The 12,388-nt window shown below is 60.8% G+C and overlaps 10 protein-coding genes across 10 annotated transcripts; 4 read left to right on the top strand and 6 right to left on the bottom strand.

Annotated features, from left to right (window-relative positions):
• On the bottom strand, positions 1-684 carry MRET_0860 (mitochondrial import inner membrane translocase subunit TIM23; the record flags this gene model as incomplete). Its single annotated transcript, XM_027627487.1, has 1 exon — positions 1-684. The coding sequence occupies one exon, from the start codon at positions 682-684 to the stop codon at positions 1-3; it is 684 nt and encodes a 227-aa protein (XP_027483926.1).
• Positions 685-796: 112 nt separating this feature from the next.
• MRET_0859 (large subunit ribosomal protein L27) lies at positions 797-1,468 on the top strand (the record flags this gene model as incomplete). The annotated part of the gene is made up of 1 exon (XM_027627486.1): positions 797-1,468. The coding sequence occupies one exon, from the start codon at positions 797-799 to the stop codon at positions 1,466-1,468; it is 672 nt and encodes a 223-aa protein (XP_027483872.1).
• Positions 1,469-1,484: 16 nt separating this feature from the next.
• On the bottom strand, positions 1,485-3,203 carry MRET_0858 (uncharacterized protein; the record flags this gene model as incomplete). Its single annotated transcript, XM_027627485.1, has 1 exon — positions 1,485-3,203. The coding sequence occupies one exon, from the start codon at positions 3,201-3,203 to the stop codon at positions 1,485-1,487; it is 1,719 nt and encodes a 572-aa protein (XP_027483871.1).
• A 95-nt stretch (positions 3,204-3,298) lies between these two features.
• MRET_0857 (DUF1014 domain protein) lies at positions 3,299-4,004 on the top strand (the record flags this gene model as incomplete). The annotated part of the gene is made up of 2 exons (XM_027627484.1): positions 3,299-3,311; positions 3,337-4,004. The coding sequence occupies 2 exons, from the start codon at positions 3,299-3,301 to the stop codon at positions 4,002-4,004; spliced, it is 681 nt and encodes a 226-aa protein (XP_027483864.1).
• A 507-nt stretch (positions 4,005-4,511) lies between these two features.
• Positions 4,512-5,630, bottom strand: MRET_0856 (FAD dependent oxidoreductase; the record flags this gene model as incomplete). Its single annotated transcript, XM_027627483.1, has 1 exon — positions 4,512-5,630. The coding sequence occupies one exon, from the start codon at positions 5,628-5,630 to the stop codon at positions 4,512-4,514; it is 1,119 nt and encodes a 372-aa protein (XP_027483863.1).
• A 96-nt stretch (positions 5,631-5,726) lies between these two features.
• Positions 5,727-6,133, bottom strand: MRET_0855 (bud site selection protein 20; the record flags this gene model as incomplete). Its single annotated transcript, XM_027627482.1, has 2 exons — positions 5,727-6,061; positions 6,088-6,133. 2 exons carry the CDS (start codon positions 6,131-6,133, stop codon positions 5,727-5,729), a joined length of 381 nt encoding a protein of 126 aa, XP_027483866.1.
• A 208-nt stretch (positions 6,134-6,341) lies between these two features.
• Positions 6,342-6,749, top strand: MRET_0854 (large subunit ribosomal protein L35Ae; the record flags this gene model as incomplete). The annotated part of the gene is made up of 4 exons (XM_027627481.1): positions 6,342-6,344; positions 6,378-6,506; positions 6,540-6,717; positions 6,745-6,749. 4 exons carry the CDS (start codon positions 6,342-6,344, stop codon positions 6,747-6,749), a joined length of 315 nt encoding a protein of 104 aa, XP_027483865.1.
• A 323-nt stretch (positions 6,750-7,072) lies between these two features.
• MRET_0853 (uncharacterized protein) lies at positions 7,073-7,602 on the bottom strand (the record flags this gene model as incomplete). Its single annotated transcript, XM_027627480.1, has 2 exons — positions 7,073-7,534; positions 7,564-7,602. 2 exons carry the CDS (start codon positions 7,600-7,602, stop codon positions 7,073-7,075), a joined length of 501 nt encoding a protein of 166 aa, XP_027483868.1.
• Positions 7,603-7,677: 75 nt separating this feature from the next.
• Positions 7,678-8,253, top strand: MRET_0852 (centromere protein Scm3; the record flags this gene model as incomplete). Its single annotated transcript, XM_027627479.1, has 1 exon — positions 7,678-8,253. The coding sequence occupies one exon, from the start codon at positions 7,678-7,680 to the stop codon at positions 8,251-8,253; it is 576 nt and encodes a 191-aa protein (XP_027483867.1).
• Positions 8,236-12,318, bottom strand: MRET_0851 (DNA polymerase alpha subunit A; the record flags this gene model as incomplete). Its single annotated transcript, XM_027627478.1, has 1 exon — positions 8,236-12,318. The coding sequence occupies one exon, from the start codon at positions 12,316-12,318 to the stop codon at positions 8,236-8,238; it is 4,083 nt and encodes a 1,360-aa protein (XP_027483870.1).
• Between the last annotated feature and the right edge of the window lie 70 nt (positions 12,319-12,388).

Here is a 12,388-nt window from a genome sequence, read left to right as displayed (position 1 = left end):
CTATAGGAAAGACTGTTTACATGCCGTCCACGTAGCCGCGACGCCCATCATGATGGTACTCGACACGAGCATCGAGCGCACGCCGGCCGTGCATCGGAACATGGCACCGGTCAGCGCACCTGCGGCGACGCTGCCCCATATATCGTGCTTGCCGCGGTAGTAGTCAATCGTGCCGTCGAAGATATTATATGTCATGGCCAGCACGCCGCCGCTGTTGCTCAAAAGCGAGGCGCGGCGCGATACCTGATTCAGAATCGCATTCATGCGCAGGCGGAACGTCGGTGAGTCAACGCCAAGCGGGCGCGTCATGCCTTCACGCAGACCCACCAAAGCACCCAGAGCCAGGCCACCGGCATATGTCGTGCCTGTGCCATAGCACAGCGCGTCTGTGAAGTTGTTGGTATGTATCAGCGTTTTGCCGCCCTCAATCGGCTTTCCCTCGTCAAAGTCGAGGTACTCCAGGTCGTCCTTGATGTTGGCAAAGGGGTGCAGCTTGGCAGGGTCCAGGGCCGTGTTGCGCAGCAGACCTGCCGCCGTGGGCGCTTCCTGATGCGTCGCAGCATCCGCAGGCGCGCTTTTTTCAAAAGAGTGTGTGCGCAGATACTCTGTCGCATCGTTCGACGCAGGCACGTCGGCCGTGGCCGGCGGCGCAGCGCGCTCGCTCGACGATGAAAACGGCCACATGGTACAGGAAAAAAGACACGAGCGCCACCGCCGTCCCTCGAGCTTCGTGTACATCACGTGATACAGGTCAGGGCTCGTCACGTCGAGCGCCGTCTTCTTTCCCTGGTACGATATGCGTCCGGCGCTCTTTTCGGGCGCATTAGGCGCCGCATACAATGCGTCGTTGCGCATTGCAACGCCCGTGCCAACGGCCCTCATGCCTTCGGCGGCGCTCGCGCGCAGCAGCTTGCGGGCCACGGACTTGCCTGCCTTTACCTTTGGTGCCGCCGTGCAGACCCGTAACTCGGCCAAGCGTGGTGGCGGTACTACCAAGAACAATCGCAACAGCGCAGGTCGCCGCCTGGGTGTGAAGCGTGCTGGATCTACGGCCGTGATACCCGGAAATATCATTGTGCGCCAGCGCGGCACAGAGTGGCACCCAGGCGAGCACGTCCACATGGGCCGCGATCATACCTTGCACGCCGCCGTGCCTGGGTTCGTGCGTTTCTACAAGCCGCTGCCGCGCGGTCCGCCCAAGCAGGCTATGCCGTCCATGAACGGACTGCCTCTGCGTCTCTCTGAGCGCCGCACGGTGCATGCACCCTCGCCCGAGTCGGCTCGGCCCCATCCATCCTCACGCAAGCGTGAGCGTCGGTACGTTGGTGTCGTGCTGCATCCGCACGAACAACTTCCACGCGATCCGTCTCAGCCCCGCTCGCGTCTCTTTGACAAGATTGACTTGCACGCCCTGGAGCGCGAAAAGGAGCTGATCCGGCAGGGATACGAGCCACTGGCTATGATGTAGTAGTACATAGGGTATATCAAGCACGGCCTACTTGGGGAGGGCGCTGCGGCGCTCGCGATGGCTCTTCAGCTGCCTGCATCGACATGCGCGCACGCATGAGAGCATGCAGTCGCTCGTCATCTTCGTCGCTCTCGCCCTCCAAGTCGCGATCATCCTCGGCCAGCGGCCGCGGAAATCGCACAGGCGCCAAGGAAGGCAGGACCATCATGGGCATCGTGCGCTCATTTGCCGACATTTCAGCCACTTGGCCATTAGGATCCGGCACGCTCTCGCCGGACATGCGTGCTGCCTTGAATCGCGAGACGCGCGGTTGGGACGATAGGGGCGCTAGGCCGTACGTGTCTTCTGTATCATCCACTTGATCATGTGTGCTCCTTGAGACAGGAAGCGAAAGACGCGCCTTTGCCTCGGCGTACTCGCGCGCTAGCTCCTCGGTCCAGAATGCGTCGTCTGGATGACCGTCCATGCTCGGCTTGAGGGCCTCGAGATCGTCGGAGTCGTACGCCTCGTCGCTGTCCCAGATCATGTCATCTTCTGACGTCCAGGGCGCTCCGTCAGAGTCGCCGTCTTCTTCCTCCTCATGCTCCTCCTCCTCCTCATGCTCCTCAGGCTCCTCCGGAGGATACACTTCCTCGCCGCCAAAGCGCACACGCCGATTCGGCTTCTCGTCCACATCCATCTCCGTCGACTCTGCTTTGTGTGCTAGCTTGGCAGCGTAGGCCTTGGTCGGACGAGCGTGTGGCACGCGTGGCGGGAGTCCCTGCTGCCTACGCTGCTCGGCCATCTCGTCATCCGCACGACCTGCACGCTCAATAGCAGAGACGCCCTGGGACACAGATGGTGCCGACGGTAGGGTATCTTTGCGCATGCGCTGCTTAAAGGCACTGGGCCGACGCGTAGAAGAGCTCGTGCGCTCGGTCGGAGCGTCCGCGGCACGTTCTACGACCACGTCACCGATCGGCGGCTTGGCAGACGGAGCGGGCGCTGGTTCCGTCTTTTGAACAATGTGGGGCTGGGATGCTTCCATCTCGGCAAAGATACGCTCGGCGTTGGGATGGCCTTGAATGACTTGTGGGCCAAGAAGCTCGACGATACGCGCTGCTTCCTCGTACGTGCCGGCATCCTCCGGGTCCATGCCCGGGGGAACGTTAACAGGACGCTCTGGCTCAGCCGGCGGAGCTTGTTTCTTGGGTCGCGATTCGCGCTGCAGAAAGCCACGACGGAGGGATAGCGGGGCAGGTGCGTGCTGTGCCTCTTCGGCTTGTTCTTCCTGCTCCAGTTGATCCATGATCGAGTTCATCCACGCACGCCGGTCATCGCCATGCAGTGTCGGGTCAAAAGGCACAATGCGGCCAGGCACGCGTCCAAGCACATTGCCTGTTGGCGGCGGCGGATCCGAGAGACGGTGCGGCGACTGTGGTGGCGAGTCCGGCAGCGTTTCGAGTGGATCGACAAAAGGCAATCCTTCCTCATTCAGTACTTCGGTGGGCACCTGCCATGCCTTCTTCATCTGATCGCCAAACTGCGCCCGAAGCTGGGATATGCGCTGCTGCAGCGCCCCTGTTTGTTGGGACACGATGCGTTCCGCGTCTGAGGCATTGCATGCGCCCGTCAGAGCCGTGCGGTCCTCTGGCTCCAAAGCATGCCATGTCTCTGGCTTGCCCACTTCCACGGCACCCAGTGCGCGGATGCGATGCAGGAGCGAGCGCGCCTCCGCCACGGGATCCGACGTCATGAGGGAAAACGAGGAGAATTTTTTTCCTGCCACGCGAGCCTTGTGCACGGCCGATCGATCGAGTGAGAGCGTGGCGAATTTGCCACCCAATCACGATGGCACCAAAACGTACGTATCGACGTGGTAACACCAGTGAACCCCAAAGCAGTCGCAGGCCGTGCACGCAAGGCCGAAGCAGCGGAGCGGAAGGCCGAAGAGGCTGCAGCTGCAGCTGAGGCGGAGGAAGATCGCAAGTGGCAGCAGGGTGCCCGAGGCAAGACGGCAGCGGACTCACGCAACGAAAAGGCGGCTGAGAAGGCGCGCAAAAAGGCTGAACTGGATCGTCTGAAGCAGGAGGACGAGGCCAACACGCCAGGCAAGGCTTCATCCGGCAAGGGTGGTGGCAAGTCAGGTGGTGGCGGCAAGGGTGTCAATCGCGATGCGCTCGACGATATCGATATGCAGATCGCGGCTCTGAACGCCACGAACCTCGACGATGCGTTGGAGGCCATGGAGCTCGTAAATGCCAAGTCAGACAAGGCCAGTCGCGGCGCCGCTGCCGGCAACATTGAGAGGCACCCTGAGCGTCGGTTCAAGGCGGCCTTTGAGGCGTACAAGGAGCGCGAGCTGCCCAAGCTCCGAGAGGAGCGCCCGGGTCTGCGCTTGCAGCAGTACAATGAGGCCATGTACAAGAGCTTCCAAAAGTCGAGCGAGAACCCCTTCAACCAGCTGCACGTAAGCTACGACGCTACCAAGGAGGAAAAGCTCGCCATCCTCAAGGCCAAGCGCGAGGCTACGGCGCTGCGTCTCGGGACCAAGTAGTATACCTATTCTCTGACAGCTACAAATCCTGTGACCGCCCTAGGTTGTGACCCGACAGAGCATGGCCGCATAGCAGCTCCCCTCTAGGCCATGAAATTAGGGTGCCCTCCTATACCAAGCGCATTCCATGAGGACGCCAGCTCCGTACCGCAGGCAGTGTCCATCCCACTCAGACACAATATAGCAGACCTGCACCAAACGGGCGATCCATGCCATATCATGTCCTGCTAACGCAGCATGGTCTTTCCTGCGGCCTGAGAAGAAGGCGGAGCCTCATGGCGCTACTTGGCCGAGTCTTTCTCCGCATCCGCCAACCGGTCTACGCGCAATCTCACTCGCCCGCAAAGGCTCATGAGCGCTATTTCGCTGGCGCATCCCATCCGTGGTATGTATGCAAGCGTCCCAGAGGGACACTCCGCATACCGGAGCGGTTGGAAGAAAAGATGGGTGAGCGGGCGCTGGCTTTTTTAGATGGTCGAGAAAAATGTATGCACGTGATCAAGCTACCTACAAGTGCGCCCGCCGCGCTTGGGCCTCCCACCTATCGGCCCACTCGCATACTTCGGCGGCAATGCCATGACTCGCCTGGTAGCCCGCAGGGCCGATACCGTACGCATGAATCACACCTACGCGTCGACCATGCATTTCTAGTGGCTGCTCATCCAGTGCTACACGTGCGCCTCCCGCACGAGCGGGGCGAACGCCAATGTTGACACCCACCACGTCCAAAGACTTCCATGCATCGGCATCGTCTGCACGAACGTGCTCTGGCAGAAGATCCGGTGCGAGCTGCACAGCATCTTTGAGGATGCGCTCTGTCACCTGTTGATCGGGCGTGAGTGGGTTGGACACATGCTTGTGGAATGTGCCGCCGAGAATGACGTAGCCACTCCGGGCTCGAGGAATCACGTAGGAAGCACCCTGGGAGCTGATTTTGCTGGCGCAATGCGCCACATTGGCATCACGGAAGCGCGGCGCATGTACAAGCACAGTTTGACCACGGATGGGATACGCCTGCGTCTCCGCTGCCTCTGGAATATCCTGGCTACCCAGGCCTGTGGCATTCACCACCAGCGAAGCACGAGGTACGAGGTCGACGGCCGTTTTCAAGCTGCGCAGCTTGGTAACCCGCTCGATCTTACCGGGCGGACCTTGGCCCCCGGGACAGGTAACTTGCGTGGCTAGCCAGCGCAAGTATCGTGGGGCGTCCAGCGTGAGAGAGCGAAATTTGTACATGTAGGGTGCCTCAGCAGCTGCTGGATGCTTAGGGGCATACTCTTCCTGGATGCCACCACACACCTCACCAAACCAATACGTCTCTGTGTCGTTGGGCTTGACATCATAGCATGTGAAAGGCATGAATGTGAGCAAGTCCTCCGGCAGCTCCTTGGCCAACTTTTGGAACTGCTTGTACGTGTACTCATCCCAGCGCCGCTCTGCCATGTTGTTGCGTGCAAACGAGCACCAGTTAGCGCCAGCCCATGGTGATGCAAACGACTGCGATGCCGCATCTTCTGGCAATTCACGGGCAAGTACTGTCACTGCATATCCTTTCTTCCGGAGATAGAGGGCAGAGGTAAGTCCCAGCACGCCCGCGCCCACAACCACCGCCTGTGTTGGTGGCATGACTCGAACCACGGTCCGTGCCTGTCGGCTAGGTGCGTTGAATGCACGTGATTCAAAGAGGGCCGCTGCGCCGCGGCCTCTGGTCTCATGGGTATATTAGAGCTCCGTCTCGATCGTGTCGGAGTTGCGCTGCTTGTTGTCGATGCCTATACCGGCACCAAGCAAAGCCTCTTCGTGTGTGTAAGGTTTTTCGGTGAGCAGTTTTTTTGCGATGCGCTTGTGCTGTTTGCTGGAGAGATGTGCGTTGCGGTCATTGGCATTGGGAAAGTGGCGGTCACATTCCACACAGTAAAACATACCGAGACCTGCTTTGTCTGGGTCGAGTTCCGTCGGTGCTTCTAGGAGCTGCCGCTTTGATGCGTTCGTGGCATTCTCGTAGCGCTGGTCATAGTCAAGTTTTCGAGCACGAGTGCGGGCGGCGCGCGATACATCTTGCCTGTGAGTAGATCGTACGTACCTCGTCGCGCATGATGCGTGCGTTTTCTGCGTGCGACCTGTCCCATGCTGACGTCGTGGGGGCAACGCGTGCGATGCACAGGCCGCCGCCAAAATTTTGCGGCGCCTTGCATCCTCCACCGAGACGCTGCTGCTCATCCACGTGATCCCGTACTACAGTTTTTGGGTGTGAACACGTGATATTCTCGAGCGTGAAGCGAAAGGACGCAGCGATCGACGACCTCGTCGTCCCTCACCACATCTCTGGAAGACAAGATGGTATGTTGGCGTGGCGCCGGCTAACCTGTACAGACGCGTCTCTACTGCAAGGGCAGGATTATGAGCCACAGGCGCGGTAAGCGCACCATGCACCCCAATGTGACGCTGCTCAAGATTGAGGGTGTTGAGACCACGAAGGACGCCCAGTTCTATCTCGGCAAGGTATGTGCCAGCCGGTGTGCACTAACATGACAGCGTGTTGCCTACATTTACAAGCCGGCTACGCAGGTGCGTGGCTCCAAGTACCGTGTGATCTGGGGCCGTGTGACGCGGACGCACGGCAACAGCGGTGTGGTGCGCTCCAAGTTCCGCAGCAACATTCCCCCCGCCGCCTTTGGTGCCTCGGTCCGTGTGCTCCTCTACCCGAGCAACAGTATGTATACTACGTGACTAACGCTAGTCTAAAATGTCTATTTGGATGGCATGTATGATACGATCTTGCCTTGCTAGACCCATGTATCACATGAGCGAGAGCTAAAAACCATGTCGCACGTCGGTGCATGTGGCAGTGTGTGTAGGACTACACGCTTTTGGACCAAGGATGTGTGTGTGTGAGTGTGTGACCCTGTTCATTATCTAGTCGCTGTTCCTCGCATGAGCAGTGCACTTAAACTAGCAGGGAAGAGGGAGGTGAATGTGCAGATCGGCCCTATCGATGTAGTGATCGGTCCGTTTTGAAGCATTCCCACATGTCGTCAGGGTATCTATGGGTATAGGCATAGGCTAGGTTAGCGCACCACGGCCACGGGCATGGTGGTGGGTGGCAAAGCCGTCGGCTCTTCTCCGGGCGATTGGGTCGCGCGCTCTGTGTCGGTCAAGTCGAGTGCGTTGCTATGCTGTGCGTCTTGAAAGCTGCTAGCCTCCTCGGCGGCGATGTACATGAGCAGCATGTGCAGGCCCGCGATGACGGCGTCGATGCATAGCAGGTGCCCCTTGGACGCCACATGGTCCTGTCCCACGAAATCAAAGAGGAGGCGCTTTCGCGATGGATCCGTATGGCATACCACATGCGCTATAGCGCACGCTGCCTGAAACACGGTAAGAAAGCGTGCGTGCGCAGGCACACGCTGCCTCGGCCATAGGTACAAGCGCATGAACTGGAACAGGATGAGTGTGCGCAATATCAGCAGGAGCAAGAGCCCGTCTAAGAAGTATGTGTACACATGGCATATGGCCAACACGCGCTGCAGCTGGCGCGTTAGACGGTGAGTACACGCACCACACAGAGCACTTCTCTTCGCTCCTTGCTCAGCGACATGGTAGCAGCACGGACCTCGTCACGCTCGGCCGACGCTGAACAACGCCGCGCGCCACGCGCCACGCGGTTCTTAGCATGTCCCAGCCGTGCGACAATGCGTTTCTGCAGCAGTCGCTTGGGCTGGGCCATGAGAGTCGGCCGCCACGCAAGCCGGTCTTTGGGAGTGATCGGCCGCTGACGTTTCCGTCGCCGCCACGCGCAGCGCCGGGTGAGGAGGACTCGTTGGCGTATGCGCGGCACGAGTCTGCCGAGCGCCTCCGACTCAAGTGGGAGAGTATTTATGAGCGATTCCAGCATGCGCATCTGGAGGACCAGGACGAGATATATCTCGGCAGGGCCGATGATAAGATCCGCCTGATCAAGGACCGCGGCTCGCTGCGTGCGCTTCACAAGCAATTGCGGTTCGGCTCGTTTATGAGTGAGCAAGAGCGGGAGGCGCTGTCGATGGACTGGATCGAGGCGGAGGAGCGACCGCCGCCGCCGCCACCGCCACCGGCCCTGTCCGATCCCGACGTCGCCTGGGAGCTCGACATTTACCGCTCTGTCAAGCGCGACGCGATCGACTCGCTTCTGCGCACCAATACGCTCGGACGAGCTCCGCTGCCCTATTCGATACCCGGCTTAGCCTCGCTTCTACATACGCATGAATGAGAACAGTTTGCCCAGCCCGACGAATCGGCGTCCATTGCGGGCCAGATAGGACTGCACGGTGCCGTGCAGTGCGTCGATATCGGCGCGGTGCGCGTCCACGATGCTTTGTAGGCGCGTCTGCTGCGCCGTGTCCCGTGTCTCGGCGACTGCCTGCGCCGCGTCGAACAGGTACGCAAAGAAGCACAGCTGTGTGTATAGTGCCTTGTCCGTGTACTGAGCCACGACCTTGCCTCGGCATCCTGCCACGACGCACCGGCCACTGTACACGCCGGTCATGTCGCTCGTAGCACGGCACGAAGGCTCGCTGCACGTCGCGATGCCCTGGTAGTATTGAGCGATGTGCGCGCGGATAGCGAGCTGCAGCTGCACGACCAGAGATGCCAGTGGCCACGGTGCATGGCACGCCTCACAGGCGAGCCATGCGGCCTCGCTTCGGGCGCTGTGGGCGAGCGGCCGCACACTTGATGTGTGAGAGCACTGCGGGCAGCGCACATGCAGCGCGTCGCAGTGGGCGAAGCGCACGCTGCTGGGCACTTGGCTGTCGAGCGTTGCAAACTCGCGCTCGGACGCATGGGACGTGTGGACGTCGAGGCCGAGGCACGCGGCGAGGCGCGACCGGTCCGAGCCCTCCAGGCTGTCGGCCAGACGTTCGATCGGGGGCAGGATCTGCAGGGACAGGTAGTGCTTGTAGTCGATGGCGTACGTCGGATCGTCGGGGTGTCGGCGCACATCGTCGGGGTGAAATGCGCGCTCGGCCTGGTGCTTGGCATCGCTGCCGACGCAAAACACGTAGGGAATGACGTCGCCGCTGCGCGCGCTTTCGTTTTTGGCGAGCATGCGCAGAGCCACTTGCACATGCGGCTGGTTCTGGGCGTCGGGGTAGTCTTGGGGCCGCTTGCCGAGGCGCTTGTATATGACGTAGTCGTCGAGCGGGATGCGTCCTTCGCGCACGTCCGACGCGAGCTGCTGGAGGTACTCGTGAATGCGCTCGACCACCGTTTCGGTGGCGTCGCCGGAGAGGATCTGTTCGAGCACGTAGGCGGAGGCCTGTTTCGAGAGCGCGCAGTATTCGCGCCGCTTCATGTCGAGACCCTTGATCTCGGTGCTCGTGTCGCCGCCCTCGTTCACCAGCAGCGCCGCGTACTTTTTCTTCTGGAGGAGGAGCATGCGCTGAAAGACGCCGTCAATGTCGATCTCCAGCAGGCGGTATCGCTCATTGACCGCTCGGCGGAACTCGTGGCCGAGCTTGATGGCCGCATCGTAGTCCACGCACCGCGTATTGATCATGACACTGTCCGTGTCGCCGTAAATCACGTCGAGGGACATGCTCTCGGCGAGCTCGCGCGTCGTCGACAGAATTTCTCGGCCCTTGAACGTCGTGAGCGCCGCGAGTGGCCTGGCATAGAACCGCGAGTTTTCGTAGCCCAGGCACCCATACATACTGTTCGCCGTGAGTTTGAGCGCCTGCTGCTTGATATTCCACTGGAGCTGCTTGAGCGCTGGCGCGTGCTTGTCCTTCATGAGCGCCTTGACTTGCCGGCGGCGATTCACGAGCGTAGCAATCAAGTGCGGCAACACACCCTGCGCCACGTCCGACGACGGCGCGGGCGGCACATCGTCGCCGTGGCGCTCGACCGTCGTAAAGTCAATGTTGAACTCCTGGATAATGCTGGGATACAGCGAATTAAAGTCCATCACCAAGACGTACTTGTCCCACAGCCCACGCTTGGGCTCAAAGACGAGACCTCCCTTGAACTTTTCCTTCTTGTCGCTCGGCGTCTTGCGCTCCTTGTCGGGGCAGAGGTACTTTTTCTTGTGGAACTCGTGCAGCAAGATGTATTCGTTGCGCTCGGCGCGGCCACCGTTCAGCGTACGTGACCACGCATTGCCCGCGAGGTTGGTCAGCTGCTTGGTCAGGGCCAAGAGCTGCACCTTGCTCGCGATCGCCATCTGGAAGAACGCGTCCACCTCACAGTGCTTGACAAACGTCAAGAGTCGCTCGGGCGTCGGAGCCGTGCAGTCGAAGAACGACGGCACATCCTCGGGATCGATATCCTCGCGCTGCGTGTTCAAATGCGTCCGGCACATTTCGCTCAGCGACCACGTCGTCGAGGCAATCATGCCCTTGGCCGTGTCGCTCGACAGGTCGGCCACCAGCCGGCCGACGAGCGCGCGCACCGGATGCCACTTGCCCTTCGACTCGTGCCGCATACGCCCCAGTCGCGTCCACTGATCGCAGTGCAAGTCGCGCAGGCGGTGCAGCAAAATGTCGAGCGTGGATCCGACCAGGTCGTGGCTCAGGATCACATCGGCGTCGTGCAGCTGGATCTGACTGAGGAGGTGATTCAGCACCATGCGCTCGTACTTGAACGCCTTGATCTTGGTCGGAGATTGCTGCGCCTGCTGCTCGAAGCGCGGTGGGAACGATGGGCCGAGAGGGCGCACCGCCGTGAACGCCGTCGACGGACACTGCTCCGGCGGCGTAGGATGTTCCAGGGCCATGTCGCGCCATACACGCGCACTCACAGCGACAATCTCGCGCTTGTTCTCTTTGAAATTGACGACAGAGCGAAGCGCCAAACTCATGATCGTGAGCGGCGGCGCGTCTTTGGGGGCATGCGCATCTGTGTCCGCAAACGGCGCGACGCACTTGGGCTCGTCCACACTCAGCTCCATCTTGGTCCACGTCTGCGGCGCGCCTTGTCGGACATTGGCGCGCTCCAACCGCAGCCAGCAGGGGCCCATAATCCGGCGCTTGACGACAAACAGCTCAAAAGCCGAGGTGTGCGCGCCAAACGCGCGGCAGAACGTCGAGCCGCTGACGTCGGCCGGCAGAGCTGGCTCGTCAAAGCCGTACTTGACCTTGAGGTACGAGCCTTCTCTCGGCACATCAGGGAGCTCAAACGCGTATTTTCGCGAGACCCACTTGCCGATCCACGACTGGATCCCGTAGCGCTGGCGCATCGACTCAAACTCCTCCATCACCTCGTCTTCACCCGGCACCCTGTCCGTCTCGTGGCCATCCACCACGATACGTGGCCGCGGCTGCAGAAAGAGGCAGCGCTCCATGCCGTCGATCGCGACGCTCGCACTCACAAAGCGCCCCGTCGCCTTGTCAAGCACCTTGCCCAGCAGGAGAAACGTGCCATGCAGATCGTCGTAGTAATCGAACCAGTAAAAGTGCACGCTGCCATCTTCCTCAAAGCATGGCACCTGCTTCGTAGCCGCATGGTACGGCGTCGCGACGGGTGTGGACTCGGTCGCCAAACCGTCGTGGACGCTGCGCCACGTCTGAAGATGCGTGGGTGTCTCGGGCGCGTGCACCGGCTTGGATGTGCGCGTCGCAGCCTCCAGAGGATCTTGCCGCCGAGCTGTCACCATGCCAAAGTCGTCATCTTCGTCCATCGGAGGCGTGTCGCTCTTGCGCTTCTTCGACGCCTCGTCAGACCACGAGTCGTCTAGCGCGTCGCTACTTGGCTCAGTCGACGAGCTGAGATCAGGCACAAGCGACGGCAGCGTCGTAGGGGTATGCAGCTGCTTTCGTTTGCGCGCCATGGCCAGGGAGGGCGAGTCGTGGCTTTCGTCGAGCGCGAGCGTCGCCATAGGCCGCGCGGGCGTGCTCATGTGCTCCAGCCCGCCAAAGAGCTTGGACATGAACGCATCCTCCGACTCCTTGGAGGGCGCCGGCACAGCGCGCCGCACCTCGTGCCGCGGTCCGAGATAGTCGTGTGGCAGAGCATGCCGAGCTACGCGCCGCGCGCCCTTCTTTTTGGGCTTCTTGCGACCCGTACGCTCGTAATAGTCGCGCTCATCCTCGGTATCTGACTCGCTCTGGGCCTGCGCCCACTCGTCCTGGCCATGATCGACATAGCCACTGCCGTCGTCGTCCTCAATAAAGTCGTCTTCCATCATGCGGCCACGCACCAGCGACTGGTACGTCTCTTCCGTCACTTCATCGTATATGGCACCGTCATCGTCTTCTTCTACTTTCGAAGGCACCACGCCGCCCTGTCGCGCCGCCTTGAGCGCCGCCAGGGCCTCGAGACGCTGGGCACGAGACGCCATGAACGTGGCGAGACAAAAAGAGGACCGAACGCGCGCCTGGTGCGACGCGTGCGCGTACATGACTATTTAC

This window comes from Malassezia restricta, chromosome II, assembly GCF_003290485.1.
Source record: "Malassezia restricta chromosome II, complete sequence".
Lineage (NCBI taxonomy): Eukaryota > Fungi > Basidiomycota > Malasseziomycetes > Malasseziales > Malasseziaceae > Malassezia > Malassezia restricta.
Note: the sequence above shows the minus strand (reverse complement) of the source record. Positions and strands in the feature narration are given on the sequence as shown.